The 16287-nt window shown below is 49.1% G+C and overlaps 2 protein-coding genes across 2 annotated transcripts in view; one reads left to right on the top strand and one right to left on the bottom strand.

Annotated features, from left to right (window-relative positions):
- NODGS (nodulin/glutamine synthase-like protein) overlaps window positions 1-16287 on the bottom strand; it is a 139257-nt gene that overhangs the window by 105107 nt on the left and 17863 nt on the right. The window contains exons 2-5 of the mRNA XM_086486314.1: window positions 10396-10647; window positions 9909-9976; window positions 9716-9831; window positions 9514-9619 (exon numbers count right to left, since the gene is read on the bottom strand). Coding sequence (XP_086342440.1) covers window positions 9514-9619; window positions 9716-9831; window positions 9909-9976; window positions 10396-10647 — 542 coding nt within the window. The remainder of the gene's footprint in view (window positions 1-9513; window positions 9620-9715; window positions 9832-9908; window positions 9977-10395; window positions 10648-16287) is intronic.
- On the top strand, window positions 12797-15242 carry LOC147462958 (uncharacterized). The gene is made up of 4 exons (XM_086482957.1): window positions 12797-13936; window positions 14036-14402; window positions 14493-14654; window positions 14775-15242. Exons 1-4 carry the CDS (start codon window positions 13386-13388, stop codon window positions 15240-15242), a joined length of 1548 nt encoding a protein of 515 aa, XP_086339083.1. The 5' UTR covers window positions 12797-13385.

The following is a 16287-nucleotide window of genomic DNA, read 5'->3' as shown; positions in this document are numbered from 1 at the left end:
TTCCATTCCTGCACTATCTGACATTTCCCCGACCAAAATGCTGCACCACGGAAGCACCTATGATGGAGGTGCCTCAAATTTGTGCATAGGCTAAGTCTCATCTGAAGGTCTGTTGAAGACTGCTCCCTGCCATCCTCGGCCCTCTATTTTCCCTTTGGTATACCATAGTCAACTGTTAGCTGCCTGTCTCAGCCTCTGGCCCTACTCTGTGCCTCAACCTGCCTCTTTACATGTATTTGCTGACCTGGTCCCACACCATGATGATGAGATATGCATTTCTTTCTCATAGGCCATATGGCCATTAGGCAATGTCCAAAAAAATTCTTCTACTAGATGGTTAAACCGGTAAACATCGTCATGCAACCTGTTTGCCAGATGATTGCAACTCGATGAAGACTTCCGATCTCAGATTAATAAAGAAGGCAAGACTGAAGTTCCAGAAGCTTGCATTGGCCATTCACATAAACAGATTTGACATTTTACCTAGTATGAATGATGGTGCATCCACCATGCCGAAGGAAAGTAGTCCTCCCTCATTAGCACATTGTGGCTTGACAATTTAGGACTCAGAGAGGTAAACACAGAGCTCGCTACTGCTGCCAAGGTCATAGCTATGAGTCCACTGGCCATCCGAGCATCACGCGCCCACTTTCGACAGTGGCGACATGGTTTTGACCTGACTTCGGATGTGCTAGTAGAGGAGGCAGACATCCCCATCTCAGTCTGCTTTCCGGGTTTACGGAGGGAGTACCTACCACTTCTTTCCAGGATTGGCTCCGCCATCGGGACTGTCCTGGAGACACCTCGTACGGCAGCATCAGTAGCTGCCAAGGCGCCTGGCATCCCCTCAGTTCGAGTTTTGGTCAGAGATACCCACACGCTCCCGAAGGTCATCCTTTTGCCTCGGGTGAGTGGGGGTTGGTTTAGACAGAGTGTGGAGTACTCGGGCCTCCCGAACCAATGCTTCATTTGCAGACAGATGGGCCACCTAGCGAAGGCCTGTCCACGGAAGAGGCCACGACCTGCACCTCAGCCTGAGCTCCAGCCTACCAAGGCTGGGCCGCAGCCACAGCCAGCGGCACAGCACACCGATTCAGAGCCACCCTCCGAGCCTGGGGCTCTAGCGGAGGAGGGGTGGCAGCAGGCCCGTGGCCGTCGACGCCAGGGGCCACAGCGACAGCCTGGCACTCAGAGTGGCCCTCATGTGCCTACTCAGCAACAGTGGGTTCCCACGGGGAACCGCTTTGGTCCTCTTGAGCAGGAGGAGCCCTCTACGCCATCCTCCACCTCCGCTTCACCCTCGCCAGCCGCCCCCCTTCTGAGTTCCCCTCCTCCTTCTCATCCTCCCCCCCGCCCTTTGCTCCCGTCCACTCCCCTCTCTGTCGCCCCCCTCTACTCTCCGCGCCCCACCCCCCCCCCCCCCCCCCCCCCCCCCCCCCCCCCCCCCCCCCCCCCCCCCCCCCCCCCCCCCCCAGCTCCTTCTCCCCCCCCTCCTGCTCTAGTTCCACAGTCGACTCAGGAGATTGGTCCCTCGCCGGCGGCTAGGAGATCTCTTGGCAGCGCCTTTGCCACGAGTCGCCTAGCGAGAGAGAGTCGGTCCTTCTTGCGGCCCCCTCTGCAGATTCAGACATCTTCCCTTGTAGCTATCCCTCGTGGTCTGACGAGCATTGACCTCCGACGCCGCTAGGATTTCTTCGACTACGGGTTCACTCGCTTTCTCGGCGATTCCGCAACAGACCACGAGGCAGCCTGCTTCAGGGTCCATGCTTTGTTCCTCGCCGCTAGGGAGACAGAGGCCTTGGACTCAGCAGTTGGTTTCTCCTTCCCCCTCTGTGGTAGGGCCGAGACAGAGTGGTCCCTCGACTCAGTGGTGGGATGGTTGCATACACAGGTTCTCGAGTTCTCTCACCACATGGGCGAACTTGGAGTTACAGATTTGCTGCATACTTTGTGGCCACTGGCCAAGTTTGCGGTGACACCCCCAGACTCAGCAGGATGTAGGCACATTGTGGTGTACTTTTTTGCTGATACGCAGTGTTTGCCTTGCTATGTATACATTCATGAGGACTCCTGGACAAAGGAGGTTGCTTTACGCACGGCTCGCTCTGCTTGGGCTTGGGCTAGGCACTCACTGCAGTCTCGCCTATCTAGAGGACGCTCGGATGCGGATTACTCCCCATCCAAGCCAACCTCGAAGATAGCCCGTCTTGCTGCTGCGACAGCATCTGTTCTCTCTCACTCCCCATGAGGATCGTCTCGTGGAACGTGAAGGGACTAGGTGGGCCACAGTTTCAGCGACAGCAGGGCCGATTGCGTCAAGAGCTTCAACGTTGCCTTGTGGGAGGAGAGATTGATCTCCTTATGCTTCAGGAGCACCATTTGTCTGAGAGCCGAATTCGGCGATGTGGTCAAATTTTGCGTGGACGATATGATACCTTTTGGTCAGCTGCTTTTGGACCTGGAGGCATCCAGGGTGGGGTATGTATGACTATTGCGGACTCATTGCAGCAGGCCATTGTGGGCAGAGGGATTATTGTGTCAGGCAGGGTTCAGTGGATTACTATGCAGGTTCAGGGTGGCCTTGTGGGCTTCCTGACATCTATGCGCTCAATGTGGCGAGTGCTCGTGCAGAGTTTTGGTCACAGATTGTTGAGTCTTTGCCACAGGCTGACCATTGGTGTGTAGGAGGGGACTTCAACATGTTGGAGGACCCTTCTGACAGGATTGGAGGCAGCCATGCTACTGTGCATGGAGTCGAGTTAGCAGCTTGGGAGAGGTTGTGTATGACTTTGAGGGTCTCGGATACATGGCAGCACTCTGGCTTTGTGAGGCCTCCAGCGAGTCTTGCCTTCTCTAGATCGGACCGCAGAGTGGGAGGAGTGAATCTATCGCGGATAGATCGCTTCTACACTAGTGACCACTTCAGTGACTTGGGGGGATCAGTGGGCATCCTGGCAGGGACATCCTTCTCGGACCATGCACCAGTGATCCTCACAGTGGCAGACAGGCAGAGGAGTGGGAGCACGATGCTTCGCATCCCAGAGCGGGTCTTGTTGGACTCAGCACTCAGAGAGAGGGTAGAGGCTCTCTGGACAGAGGGTATGGACAGCCAGGCTCTACCTGCAGACAGAGTGGCCTTAGGCCTACCTCAGCTTAGCCACTTTTTTCTCCAGGAGTCTCTGGCTCGACGGGCTGCAGCGAGAGAGGAGGAGCAGCGTCTCAGACGAGGCATTGCTTCACTATAGAGGATGCAAGAGCAACATCGAGACAGTCCATGGTTGGAGGAGCAGTTACAGCAGGCTCGACAGGAGCTTGCTTGCACAGAGGAGAGCCGTCATGAGTTTGCCTTTCACCGACAGGCATCTCATTGGACTCAGGTGGGTGACAAAGTGACAGGTGCTTTTTTTGAGACAGTGGGACCTCGGCACTCGCATGCCAAGGTCAATCAGTTAAGGAGACCCGATGGGTCAGTTGTTTGTGAGCCCGAGGATATGCGTGCAGTTGCTACTGACTTTAACCGTGAGTTACTGTCGACTGAGCCCCAGTCAGAGCGGCAGGATACATGCAGGGAGCAGGTTTGGGCACAGATGCCTTGTCTTGTGACTGAGGAGATGCGCCAGAGGCTAGAGATGCCTCTTCAGCTTGAGGAGCTGCACACGGCTCTTAGGGCCCTCCCTCGTGGTAGCTGTCCAGGTGAGGATGGGCTGACTCCCAGCTTCTTCTTGGAGTACTGGGACCTGCTTGGCCCAGATCTTTGTAGTGCCTTTCAGTACATTCTGCACACAGGAGTGATGCCGGATAGCATGAGTGAGGGCCTCATTTACCTCATTCCAAAGGAGGGTGGCTCCTTGGATGAGATTCGACAGTGGCGCCCCATCACCATCCTCAACTCAGCCTACAGAATTCTTGCCAAGCCTCTGAGTTTGAGGATTCAGCCACTTTTGGAGAGCCTTATACATGGGACTCAGACAGGTTTTGTCAAGGAACGCAGTATCCTTGACAACATCTTCACTTTCTGGGAGGCTTCTGCCCTGGCACGGCTCCGTGGGGAGGACCTTGTGATTCTTCTTCTCGATTTTGAGAAGACATACGACAGAGTTGACTGGGACTTTCTAGAGGGCACTCTACGCAGGATGGGCTTCTCAGATGCTTGGATCAGAGGGGTGTCAGCTTTGTACAGACAGGCTCACAGTCAGGTGCTTTTGGCAGGAGGTAGAGGTGAGCGCTTCATGCTCACACGATCGGTCAGACAAGGTTGTCCTCTTGCCCCCTTTCTCTTTCTGTTCTATGCGGAGGCGATGAGCAGATTTTTGGTGTCACAGCAGGTTGGTCTGAGGGGCTTAGCACTCCCTATTCGGGGAGATGAGCTTCTGGACGTTGAGTTTGCCGACGACTCAGGCTTGTACTTAGAGGGCCAGGAGGCCAATCTACGCAGATGTGAGCAGGCTTTGGAGACCTTCTGTTGTGCATCAGGCGCACTGATCAACTGGAGAAAGACAGTGGCTTTCTCGGTTGGCAGTGCTCATGTGCCAGATTGGATGCCAGGAGAGGGTTTCAGGTGGATTCCCCCAGGGACTGCAATTCGGTACTTGGGTTGTCAGGTTGGTTTGGACTTGTCCCCCGAGCAGCAGATTGCTCCTCTTCTCCTGTCCATCAGGAGAAAGCTGTTACATTGGAGCTCAGCACGACTTTCGCTGGCTGGTAGAGTAGTAGTTGCCAACCAGGTGTTGTTGGCGACTATGTGGTACATCACTTCTTGCTGGATCTTCTCGAGTTCTTGTATCAGCCAGGTAGAGAGGCTGATCGGGAACTTCCTTTCGTCAGGTCGTGACACTCAGATTGCCCGAGCCAAGATGGCTTGGTCGGTCATCACACTTCCTTGTTCTCAGGGAGGGATTGGGATCATTGATCCAGCATAGCAGAGCAGAGCCCTTCTTGGGAAGTTCGTCGTCAGAGGACTTCTTCCAGGCGAGGAGCCCTGGAAGGAGTTCTTGCTGCAGAGGCTTTGTGCCAGGGTGCCTCAGTCAGGAGGCCCTTGGCAACCTTCGACCAGATGGATCTTTACAGAGTTGCGCCGAGTTGGTTTGAGCCAAGGTTGTTTCCGTACGTACGTACGGTATGGTTCCGTACCGTACGGTACGTCTGTACGATATCCGTACGCACCGTACGATTCCGTACGTACCCACCAAAAAAAAAAAAAAAAACTCTAGAAAAAAAAATAATCGCCAACGGTGCCTATTCCCAGTGGTCGGATTAGGTGGGCGAGGCCTTTAATAAGTCCACCTATCCTATACTGGTTATTATCACAACAGAGAATCAGAGAGTAGAACAGAGTCTCTGCACAGTGTCTGCACAGAGACCAAGGAAGGATTTGCCGCCACCGATAAGGTTCTTTCTCCCTCCCTCCCTCCCTCTCTTTGTGTTTGGAGTCTGCAAGGAGGCACTCTAGAGTCCTGACCTCGCGAAAGATTGTAAGTTTTGTATTCAACTTCGAAGTGTGCGTTAATTGTGTTGCAGAGTTATCTAGCGGTTACTTAACTTGTGGGGCGATTTTAAGTGTTTTTTGAAAGTTGTCGCTATGTTTAAGTATTGTGCAGTGTTTTTAAACTAGATAGGTTGTATATAAATTTGAAATTCTTTGTATTTTTAGCTTTTAAAAAATATACTACGAATTTTACGTACCTTATGGCCCAATCCATACGGTACAACGTACAGTACGTACCGAACACGTACCGAATACTACGTACCTCACAACCTTGGTTTGAGCAGGAGACTGGAGGACCGCTTCGCTGTGAGTTTGCTTCGATCTTGGGAGCTCTTACGGCGTGGCCTAGAGCAGAGAAAGCCAACGTGCACGGAGGAGCACCTACGGCAGCCCCTCGTCTGGAACCCCATGGTTAGCACTCAGAGAGGCCACTTGGTTGGGAGTCGGCCTCATGTTTCTTGGGGTCCCATGGCAGCAGGTCCAGCGCGCTCTCTAGGTGACTGGCTAGAGTTCACAGGTTTGTCAGAGGAGGTGCAGGGTTTCCAGCTACAAGGCATGAGAGGGGTGCAGAGCATGTGTCAGGAAATCTCAGAGTCAGTTCCAGCTGAGTGGCTCTGTCACGAGGACGTGGCAGTTATTAACCATGTCACAAAGATGTGGCAACTGCTAACCTTGGTTGTTGGTTTTTTTCCAATGGGGTTTATTTTATTTGTTTTGAGACCCTCTTTTTGAAGTAGCAAACGGTCGGACATTGTATGGCCAATGTGAACGGTAGATTCACCCGCAGACGGGAAGTGGTCGGCACTCGAATTCGTATGGTAAGAGGATGTCTAGGCTCAGAGCAAGATCATATAGGTCCCCCCGTCGCACTTAGCAAGTTGGTGGATACTAGGAAGTGAACTCAATTAAGGCGTAAAGTCAAGGTGGGACTACCAACAAAAAGTATCCGACAGTTGGGCCACATTGCACTTTTGGATGCAGCTCCAATGAGGATAGATGGTCAGAAGACCAATGGGAGCCCAACGGAAGCATCTCCTAAAATTTAGGAAACTGCTATTTTGGGCCGTGAAATGTGTTCGCGTCATTACCTCCGGTATGACTAGGGGAACATTTTACAACTATGCCGCGAAGTCAACTGGGCAACCGGTCAGGATATTTTTAAGCGGCGAACCCGAAACGGGAAAATGCTTGTAAATGCGCCAAGTGTCAACTTTTCATGCACTTGCCTCTTGCAGAAAAATGGGCGCTAATTTTTATGCTAGGAGAGGCCTCATTTGCAACCTGTCACAGGTTAAGAGCTATGGAGTGCTTTCTTTCCCTCTCATGTACAGTGTGGTGCTAGGAGTGATGCCCTGCACACTACACACTGCTCTCTCTCTCCCCTACGTGCAGTTATGTGATGCCCCACAAGGGGGCTACTCATTTGACTGATGTACAGTTGTGTGGGTTCATGCTTTTGTGCTGAGGCAAGAGCCTCCTTGAGCAGGAACAGGGGTAGCTAACTGCTGCTCCAAAGCAGGCACTGGTGAGGGTCATAACCTCACCGTACAGGTGCAAAATCAGCGCTGTGTATGCGCTGTAAATTCACTGTTTTTCAGCCGTGCGGACGCCAGGATCATTGGGAATCGTGCCCCACTGGCAAAGGACAGTTAGGGGACTGTTTGGGGCTGAAAACAGGGCAAAAACCAGTAAATACAGCGTGCTGAATTTACTGTTTTTGGACAGGAATCAGAGGGTATACGACAGTGCAAGCGAGTTCCAACAGGGGAATTGGTTTCGCGCAAGTTTTGGGGCTGTTATGCTGCCGAAATTTGGCCAAATCAAATGGTATCTAGGTGGATACACGTGAAGGATTCCCAGGACCTTACCTTGTAATTTACCCTCCTAAAGAATAAAGAAATACCGAAAGGGGCGCCAATTTTGGGGCCTACAGGTTGTCGGCGTCTGCTCGGAGCATTCTAGCTTCCGAGCTGTGTGTGTGATTAAGTGTTAATTCCCATTACAGGTTCTCTTTGCAAAGTGCTCTGTGTGTGTGTATAAAGTAAAGAATTTCGGGTGAAAGCCAACGCCTACCGCCCTACGGGCCGGTTTCAGGCTCACGCCTCTCGAGCTAGTAGCACCCCGGTGGATGGGAGCCTTCACACGACTGAAGGTTCTCATTTCAGTCAGGGCCTGCTCAGAGACTGTCCTAGCCCTGTTCTTCGAGCTTCAGGGTGGGGGACGATTACAGCGAGTTGCAGTAGAGGCCCCGCAGGTAGCAGAGTGTTGTTTCCAGAGGATCCGAGTTGTGGGCATCTGTGGGAGGACTTGCGTCATAGACCCTGACCCAGCACCTCTTGAGACTGGACACTGGAGGCTATGGGCTTGGGAGTGTTGTCCACTGGCACGAGTACAGTGGGATCCTGGTGAGTGGCTATGGAGGGACCCCTTCTCTTCTGCAAACCGCCCAAGAGTCCCCTTCTTTCAGTACACTGTTCGGCTTGGACGTCATATACTTGCAGCACACAGAGAGGCCCGCCCCGCTGCAGCACGTCATTGGCATGAGGAGGGCCTCACAGTCGAGTTCTTGGCAGCCTTTTGGCAGAGGCTGTGGGACTCCAGACAGCCGAGGCGCGTCACTTTGTTTCAGTGGTTGGTTGCACAAAGAGCCACAGCAGTAGGGAGTTGGCTTGTGCATAGTGGTCTCTCGGCCGCAAGTGCAGCCTGTGACCAGTTGGTGGAGAGTCAGCGTCGTTGTCTTTGGGACTGTCCCTCGGCCCAGCAGGTGTGGCTATGAGTTCTTCGGCTGATGCCTGCTCTGTCCAAGAGCTCGACAGTACACTTGGGGGGCAGCGGCCTGGTCCACACTCACGGGCCCGGCACTTCAGTTTGAGCTATCTTCCACCAGCAGGATGATAGTGATGCAGGGGGGGCGACCTACACTCCAGCCTGCTACAGAGCTTACTCCATAGGAGTGGTGCAGTGAGAGAGAGGAGTGTTGGGAGCTCATCAGTGGCCTGACACTTTGGTTCATCTGGCGGCCCCGCTGTTTCCGCATCTTTAAGGCTCGCCCTGTGCCACCAGCAGAGACTGTTCGTGACTTTTGGCTAGAGCTGATCCATACTCTCAGAGGACAGCTTGAGGGACTACAGGGTAGCTCCGACCGCATGCGGGAGCGCCACGAGGCTTTCCTTCGACTCTGGCGCCCTGGGCCTTTCTACAGCATAGTCCAAGGGGTGCTCAGATGGCACTACTGTCCACATGTGTGGCTCTTCCCTCCTCCCATCTCTTGATTTAGCCTCATTGTATATATGCTGTTTTCTCATTGGGAGAGTCTCCCCATCATGCTTGTTGTAGCCCTCTCTTGCAGAGGTGGATGTAGCCCTATGGGCAGTTTTCATTAACTAATAGAAGGATCTTTTTCTCGGAAAAAAAAAATTAGGACTCAGAGGAAATTAATTAGACCTTGAAAAGAGACTGGGACTCCATAATACCTTAATCACAGGACTCGAGAGGCTATTTTCATAGAGATCACTTTCACTACACATTGACAATGTAGCAGGTCAGTGAGTTGCCCCATTGGAGACAAGTTACGAAACGTTCCCAGAAAAAGAGATTGTGGAAAACAGGTTCGCTGTTTGTGAACGGTCGTTCCTCCATGCAGGGGCCCCATTCCCTGTGCTCCATGTGGCATCCATATTGTTTGAGTGAGTTAACTTAGAGTCTCGCGCCCACGATCTTCATAAAAATGCTCAATACTCCCAAACAAGCTTTATCCACTCTCAAGGGAAGCCTCCACTTCATGACTCAACTTCATCAACATGTGGCTAATCTGTATTTGTCGTCTAGGTTGATTGAATGGCACAGAAATAGCTTACACAGAATCTATTTATTATGAGAGCATATCCAGATGATAGTCCACTTTCTCCCTAATTACAATTTTCTACAAAAGATATGCTCTTAAGGCCCACTGATGTGTTTGCTTTTTAGTTTTTTCAAAATTGCAATCTATTTCTTTCCATACAAAGTAACGAGGACAAAATTGTTACCCTGTATGTATCTGCATTGGAAGACCACATTGAGTAGCCACCTCCAGCCCACACAAGAAAATAAAATCTACTAAGTTCTTGTCATAAATGTGGATAGGGGCACCAGCTGCAACCATACAACACTGTCAGAAAAGTTTGTTTCTAGGGATGCGTTGCAGACAAATAAGATGTTGCAGGGCCAGCAGCCGTAATGGAAACATACACTGTACGCATCTCGTGAATCCAACCTCCGCTTGCGACTTTGAAACATGTGGATCTATGTTCAGACCTCCACGATAGGCAGCAATGCTCTTGAGGGCAACAACTTGTCCTGAGCTTGTTATTGTCAGTTAAGAAAACATGTACAAATTCATGTATGAGTTGCCACAAGCAGAAACTGAGACGAGAAAGGATATTCCTTTAAGGCTGACATAAAACAGTCTAGAAAGCCATCGAATGTCCATTTTACACCACTGGAGATACCCTGGTCACACATCAACAATATGCACGAATGGGTTCCAGAAGAAATACAGGGGAACATCTACCATCAGCTGCTTCAGCCTAAACCAATCCATTTATGCACAAGAGAATTTGACACCAAAAAAGCAAAGATTCATAGGGAGCCTCAACCCAATCGGGCTTCCTGTTTCCATGACCCCACACACTGTCTCTCTTTTTTCTTTGTCTCCCTTCTTCAAAGTAGTAACCCAAAGATTTCTAATGGTGAGAAACTCTTGTATACACACAACATAAAAGCAGTTAAAACGCTCCAACAAACATAATACGTACCAAGCACCTTTTGATATTTGTACAAGCACACAGGCAAACATCAAGAAATGGATCAAGGGTGAGCATAAAACCCAAAAAATAATAGAACATCATAAAGCAAAACTATAATGCTACCTGATTGATGATACTTTCTGCTAAAGTTTCTATCCGCAACACTCTGTATACATTTGGGAAGATGGACTTATGCCAATCCAACGAGTATATTTTATCCAAATGCAGGCCATCATCAATCAATACTGCAGACAAATTTGTTGCTTCAAGGCATTTGGAACACAGTGCTTCCATTGTAAGACTAAGACGGTGCGCTTGAACAGTTTCAAGAGATGCACAACAGCCATACAAATTCGCAATATCCCTCAGGCTTCTCTGCAATTATAAAACATTAGTAAGACTACTTCCAATTAAGAAGCAGTCAACTGTCAACCAATGCATCTGTATTTTCTAGAAGCCAATCAACAATACACTATAGTTATATAACATAGCTGCTTTGCGGTAAAAACAGTTGTGGTTCCTTTTTCTTTCAAAAAAGAGCATGGATGCTCAAGGACTTTACTCATCGCACTTTTTACAAAACAAAAATAGTGCCTTCAAAATTAGGGAAAACGGCTTCAGATAGTTAAACATTTTCTTTACAAGAGGATGCTGAGAGTATGATATAAAATCAGCTTTTTTTTGTCACCAAACAAAACAGAATTTAATACACATATAATGACAGAATAAAGAGAGAGATCGGGGAGAGGAGTCGAAGAAAAGAGAATTTTTAACGCCGCAGGAAGAATTCCGAGAGAGAGAGAGAGAGAGAGAGAGAGAGAGAGAGAGAGAGAGAGAGAGATGAAATGAAATGACATATTAACGTCTTCAAAACGCCAAAATGACCTATGAGACCAATCTGTTACATACTGGTGAATCTGATACCATGTCTGAGTACAAAAAAAAAGAGATACTAAATTGAATCTAGGAGTGTTACTAGCTGGAACTGTGTGGGGTATGTGTGGGCACTGATACAACGGGTGCCCAATACAAGAGAGAGAGAGAGAGAGAGAGACATGGGTGATGAATCCATCCTCATCTATACTCTGGATGTCGAGATAGTATGGCTCGAATCCTTTGTTGTAGTCTCCGTCGATGCTATGAAACTCCTCTCCTCAATCATGGGCGTCTCGATCTCTATAGCTCCAATGTTTGGTCAATGAGAGTACCGCGGGTGTAAGTATGAGCTGAACTTTGAAGTGGTGACTGCTCCTCTATTTGTCCAGTGTTTGCTGTGAAGAAATCGGTAATCTGTCTCTCGGATTGTCTCTCTCCAGATCTCCTCAGTAAACTATCTCTGTGTCTGTGACACTCAAGTAGATACATGACTCTTGAGAAGGGTCCGAAGCCTTCTCTGAATAGACAGTGGAAGCAAGGTAGTTTTCGTACGTCGAACGGAACCTCTCGTTCCGTCCGGCCGGACCCGTCCCGTCCCGTGCGTTCCGTTCGTTCCATCCGGTGACTTTTTTCGGCAGTTTATGACCATTGGCAGCTTTTTGACCGTTTTGCAACGTCCAGTTTGTAGGCCTTTTGGAGCCGTTTGCGGGCAGTTTTGAAGCCAAATGCCATGCTTATTGCCCATGGGCCATTGGCACATTGCCATGCTTATTGCCCAAGGGCCAATGCCCATTGCTCAAATGTCAAGCCTCACATGCTCTTCCTCTCCTATTTAAGCAACCCTTCCCCTTTGTTATCCAACACAACCTACAACTACAAGCTACAAGCTTTAGCCCTAAGCCTCTCAATGCTCTACCCTCTCATCTCCATGTGCTTCCATTGAAGCTTCAAGCTCTCAAGCTCTCGAGTCTCCATTGGGTCTACCATCTCTCTCCTTCAAGCTCCCTTGGGTGACACCGTGACGGGTCTCTCCTTCAAGCTTCCTTGGGTCTCTCTCTCTCTCTCTCTCTCTCTCTCTCTCTCTCTCTCTCTCTCTCTCTCTCTCTCTCTCTCTCTCTCTCTAATCTATTGATACATCATACATCATACTAGTAGCTACTAGCTACATACTACATAATGCCGCCTCCTCTTCATGAAGCCTTTGAGAAGCATTGCCGATATTTTGAGCGGGTGGGGGGCAAGCAAAACTCTTGCAAGTGGTGGTGCAAATATTGCCCAAAAGCTATGACCTCTTCCGTCACTCGTCTCATCATCCACTTGACAAAGATGGGAGGACAAGCGGGGCCATGTCCTAATATCCCCGAAGATATCCTTGCGGAATGCAAGAGAAAGTATCTTCCATTGAAGACACGCAAGGGTAGAGTCACCTCGGATGAGTTCATGTCGCCGGATGTTGATAGCTCCGATTCGGAGGAAGAGGCCTCTCCAACTATGTCCATGGCTACCGGTGCCACCGCGGCCTCATGTGATGGTAGTGCCTCCTCCAAGAAGTCCAAGAAGTCCAAGGGGTCTTCAAGTGATGGTGGCCGGCCTCCGAAGATGGCAAAGCAAACTTCTCTTGCGAAATCGGTGGGTGGATGCTCCGGCCCCTTGTCTTTCCTCAAGTAGAGACAAAGAATCGCGGAAATAGAGATTGCCCGCACGGTGATTGAATGCAATCTCTCCTTCAACATTCTTCGGTTGGAGCGATGGAAGAGGATGATCATAGCAATTGCGGCGGTTGGTCCATGCGAAGGGTGGACGGGTGTGTCATACCATGACATGAGAACAAAGAAGCTTGATGAAGAGAGGGCAAGGATTGACAAGTCACTTGAGCCCGTACGTGCGGGTTGGGCAAAGTATGGATGCTCTATCCTCTCCGACGGATGGAGCGATCGCAAGAAGAGGGGCATCATCAACATTCTTGTTTCTTGTCCTCTTGGCACGTACTTCTTACGGGCGGTGGATGCGGGTTCGAGAGGGAAGAAAGTGACCGGGGCATTCATTTGGAAGCACATCCGCCAAGCCATTCTTGAGGTAAAACCGTAAATCGAGCCTTTATGTCTTGAGCAATTGCCAATGAGTCCTATGTTTTAATTTTTAAGTTTTAACTCTTCTTGTCACAAATGCCTCTTGTGTAGGTTGGTGCGGAGCATGTCGTGCAAGTGATTACCGACAATGCTTCAAATTGCAAGGCAATGAGTAAGAGGCTAGAGAAGGAATTTCCATCCATAGTATGGACTCCATGTGCCTCTCATTGCCTTGACCTTCTCTTTGAAGACATAGGGGAGCTAGGTTGGGTGAAAGATATCCTCAACCAAGCACTCTCCATCATCAATTTCATCAACGGCAAAGTGAGGGTGCTTGCCATTTACTGCACCTACTCCGACCTTGAGTTGAAGAAGCCATCGGCCACTCGCTTTGCCGCCATGTGGCTACTTCTAGAGCGGCTCTATGATGTGCAAAACAAAATACAAAAGACCATGGTCTCCGATGAGTTTAAGGAGTGGATGAATGGAGAGTCCGCCGCTTCCCAACAAGATGCAAAAGCCATCCAACGGCTTTGCTTGCGGGAGGAGTTTTGGCAAGAAATTAAGGGTCTTGTCGTTGCGATCTTGCCCTTGTACAAGGCTCTCCGCATGACCGACATGGAAGGGGCAACTATTGGGCTTCTATGGCACTTCATGGAGGAAGCTTACAAGGAGATTGAGAAGTCTACAATCCTAGATGGGGCTCCCGATGGAACACGGTATAACTACATATTTATTATTACATATATCATTCTCTATATATTTAAATTCTACATGCTTTTTTCTCTACTTAGTACATTTCCTCTCTCTTCTTGTAGTGATTACCTCGAGGACTCTCCCAAGAGAGACGACATTCTCCTCCTAATCACAAAGCGGTGGGATTGGATGAAGAGACCTATCCATTACTTTGCGGCTCTCTTGCATCCGGCTTACAAGAAGCCCGAACTCTTTGCAAATCAAGAGCTTATTGAGGAGCGCAACAATTACCTCTTTAAGGTGCTAAAAGAAGAGGACATTGGAGCATTTCTCCAAGAGGTAATCAACTATAGTGACCAACGAGGCACCGCATTTACTTCCAACTTGTGTTGGAAGCGGCAATCCTTGGTGAAGCCTTTATTTTGGTGGGAGAGCTTTGGCTATCAATTGCCTACTCTCAAACGACTTGCTTTGAGGGTTCTTGGCCAAGTAAGCGACAAGCCTCAACCTTTTACATTTTATGCTTAATCTCTTCAACTATAGTCTCTTATAGCTTATGCCTCTCTTGATGTGTTTTAGGATTGCTCATCGGGAGCATGTGAGCGTAATTGGTCCGCATACTCCCTCATCCACACCAAAATCCGAAACAAGCTCTCAACGAAGCAATTAGAGCGACTTATCTATTGTCGCTCCAATTTACGCATGTTGCGCTCTATGCATGAGATGCCTATGGCTCGACAAGTATAAATTATAAATTATAATCACTACTCACTCCATTTTCTATACTCTAGAGTCAAGTCTTTAATTAGTTTGAATATACTAATTATGTTTTCATTGTCCAATGTTGTAAATGTCAAATAGGTCAACGTGGATGAGCTCACACTTACGATTGACACTCTAAAGAGTGTCAATAAAGAGCAAGACCCTGAGGAGCAAATGATTTTTCGTGAGCTCTACTTGGAGCTTGAGGAGATTGATCACCGGGTTTCTCGCACACGATCACGCAAGAAGGTCGTCATCCATGGAGTTACATCGGCTACAAGAGGCAGAGGTGCCAGGGCTACAAGAGGTAGAGGCAAAGCATCAACAACACCCACGGAGGCTCCTAGGACCTATGCGCAGCGAGGCTCCGGAAGCGGCTCTTGTGCGGCGGCCATCACTTCCGAGGATAGAGAGCCTCGAGAGCCAGAGAATGATGATGAAGGCAACCTCATTAGTGATGGAGATTATGAGCCATCATCCTTCGACTCTTGTGAGGAAGAGGATGATGTTGATGAGCAAGGCTCAGAAGAGGAAGATGACGAAGATGATGAGAGCACTGGTGACTAGTGACTTTACTATTTAGTCTCTCTATTATGGTGTGCCACTTTTTGAGTACTTTGTAGCCCTTGCCACTTGGTGCCCCCACTTTTTTGTATCCCTTGCCACTTTTTGAGTACTTTGTAGCCCTTGCCACTTGGTCTCTACTTATCAAATTTCAATGATCATTTTGGTTTATGTAATGCTCATTCTCTTTAGTCTTTGAGTCTTGACTCTTTAAATTGTACTATGTACTATGTAGTATTGTAACTACTAACTTGTAATCTATACAAATGTCAAGTTTCTATAAGTAAGTATTAAGGCCTAAGCCTTAGGCCCTTAGACTTGAGAATTATTTGTTTTTTTAAATTTGAACGTACATAACGTCATCGTACATCATAATTTTTTTTAGTTCGTTTAGTACCGCACATCATCGTACGCGTACAAAACGTACGGGACCGTACGAGACTACTATGAGTGGAAGCGACCCCGTATCTCGTAATACATTGTGCACTGACACATATAATGCATCTCCGTCTCTGGCTCTGTATGGCATAGGCGGCATATCCTGTTAGCTGTTGGTATCCCTCTGAATCTACCAGTCTCGATCTCAAGCTAATGTGAAGATGTGCGTATCTGACCAATGGCACACCGTAACCCATGAGATAGATGTGTATCCATATAGCTGGGTCGAATCACAAACCCATCCCCTGTGAGTTGGAGAAGATTCTCTCTATAGAAAGCTATCTTCGTGCCCAACTCCTGTGTCGGCTCTATCCATGTCCTCCTGGTGTCCAACTTGGTCAGATCCTGGCGAATGAGTCTAGTAATCTCCATGTGTGTAAGGGACAACGATGGTGCATCAAGGGAGTATTGGAAGGGAGGCAAGTTGTCCATGTTGAAGCCATGTATCTGAAACCATGATAACATCTGTGCGTACCAGCATGAGGTGTCCTAGGAAGGAGAGATACCATGTTTCAGTGGCTAGTGGTGCATAGAGCTACTGCAGTTGGGAGTTGGTAGGTACGCAGTGGCTTCTCGGAATCTCGGTAGCATGTGCAACTTGTGGCCACCC

This window comes from Adiantum capillus-veneris, chromosome 2 (assembly GCF_014529385.1).
Source record: "Adiantum capillus-veneris isolate H3 chromosome 2, ASM1452938v2, whole genome shotgun sequence".
Taxonomy (NCBI): domain Eukaryota; kingdom Viridiplantae; phylum Streptophyta; class Polypodiopsida; order Polypodiales; family Pteridaceae; genus Adiantum; species Adiantum capillus-veneris.
The sequence above is the reverse complement of the archived record's forward strand: the minus strand, read 5'-3'. Positions and strand labels throughout refer to the sequence as shown.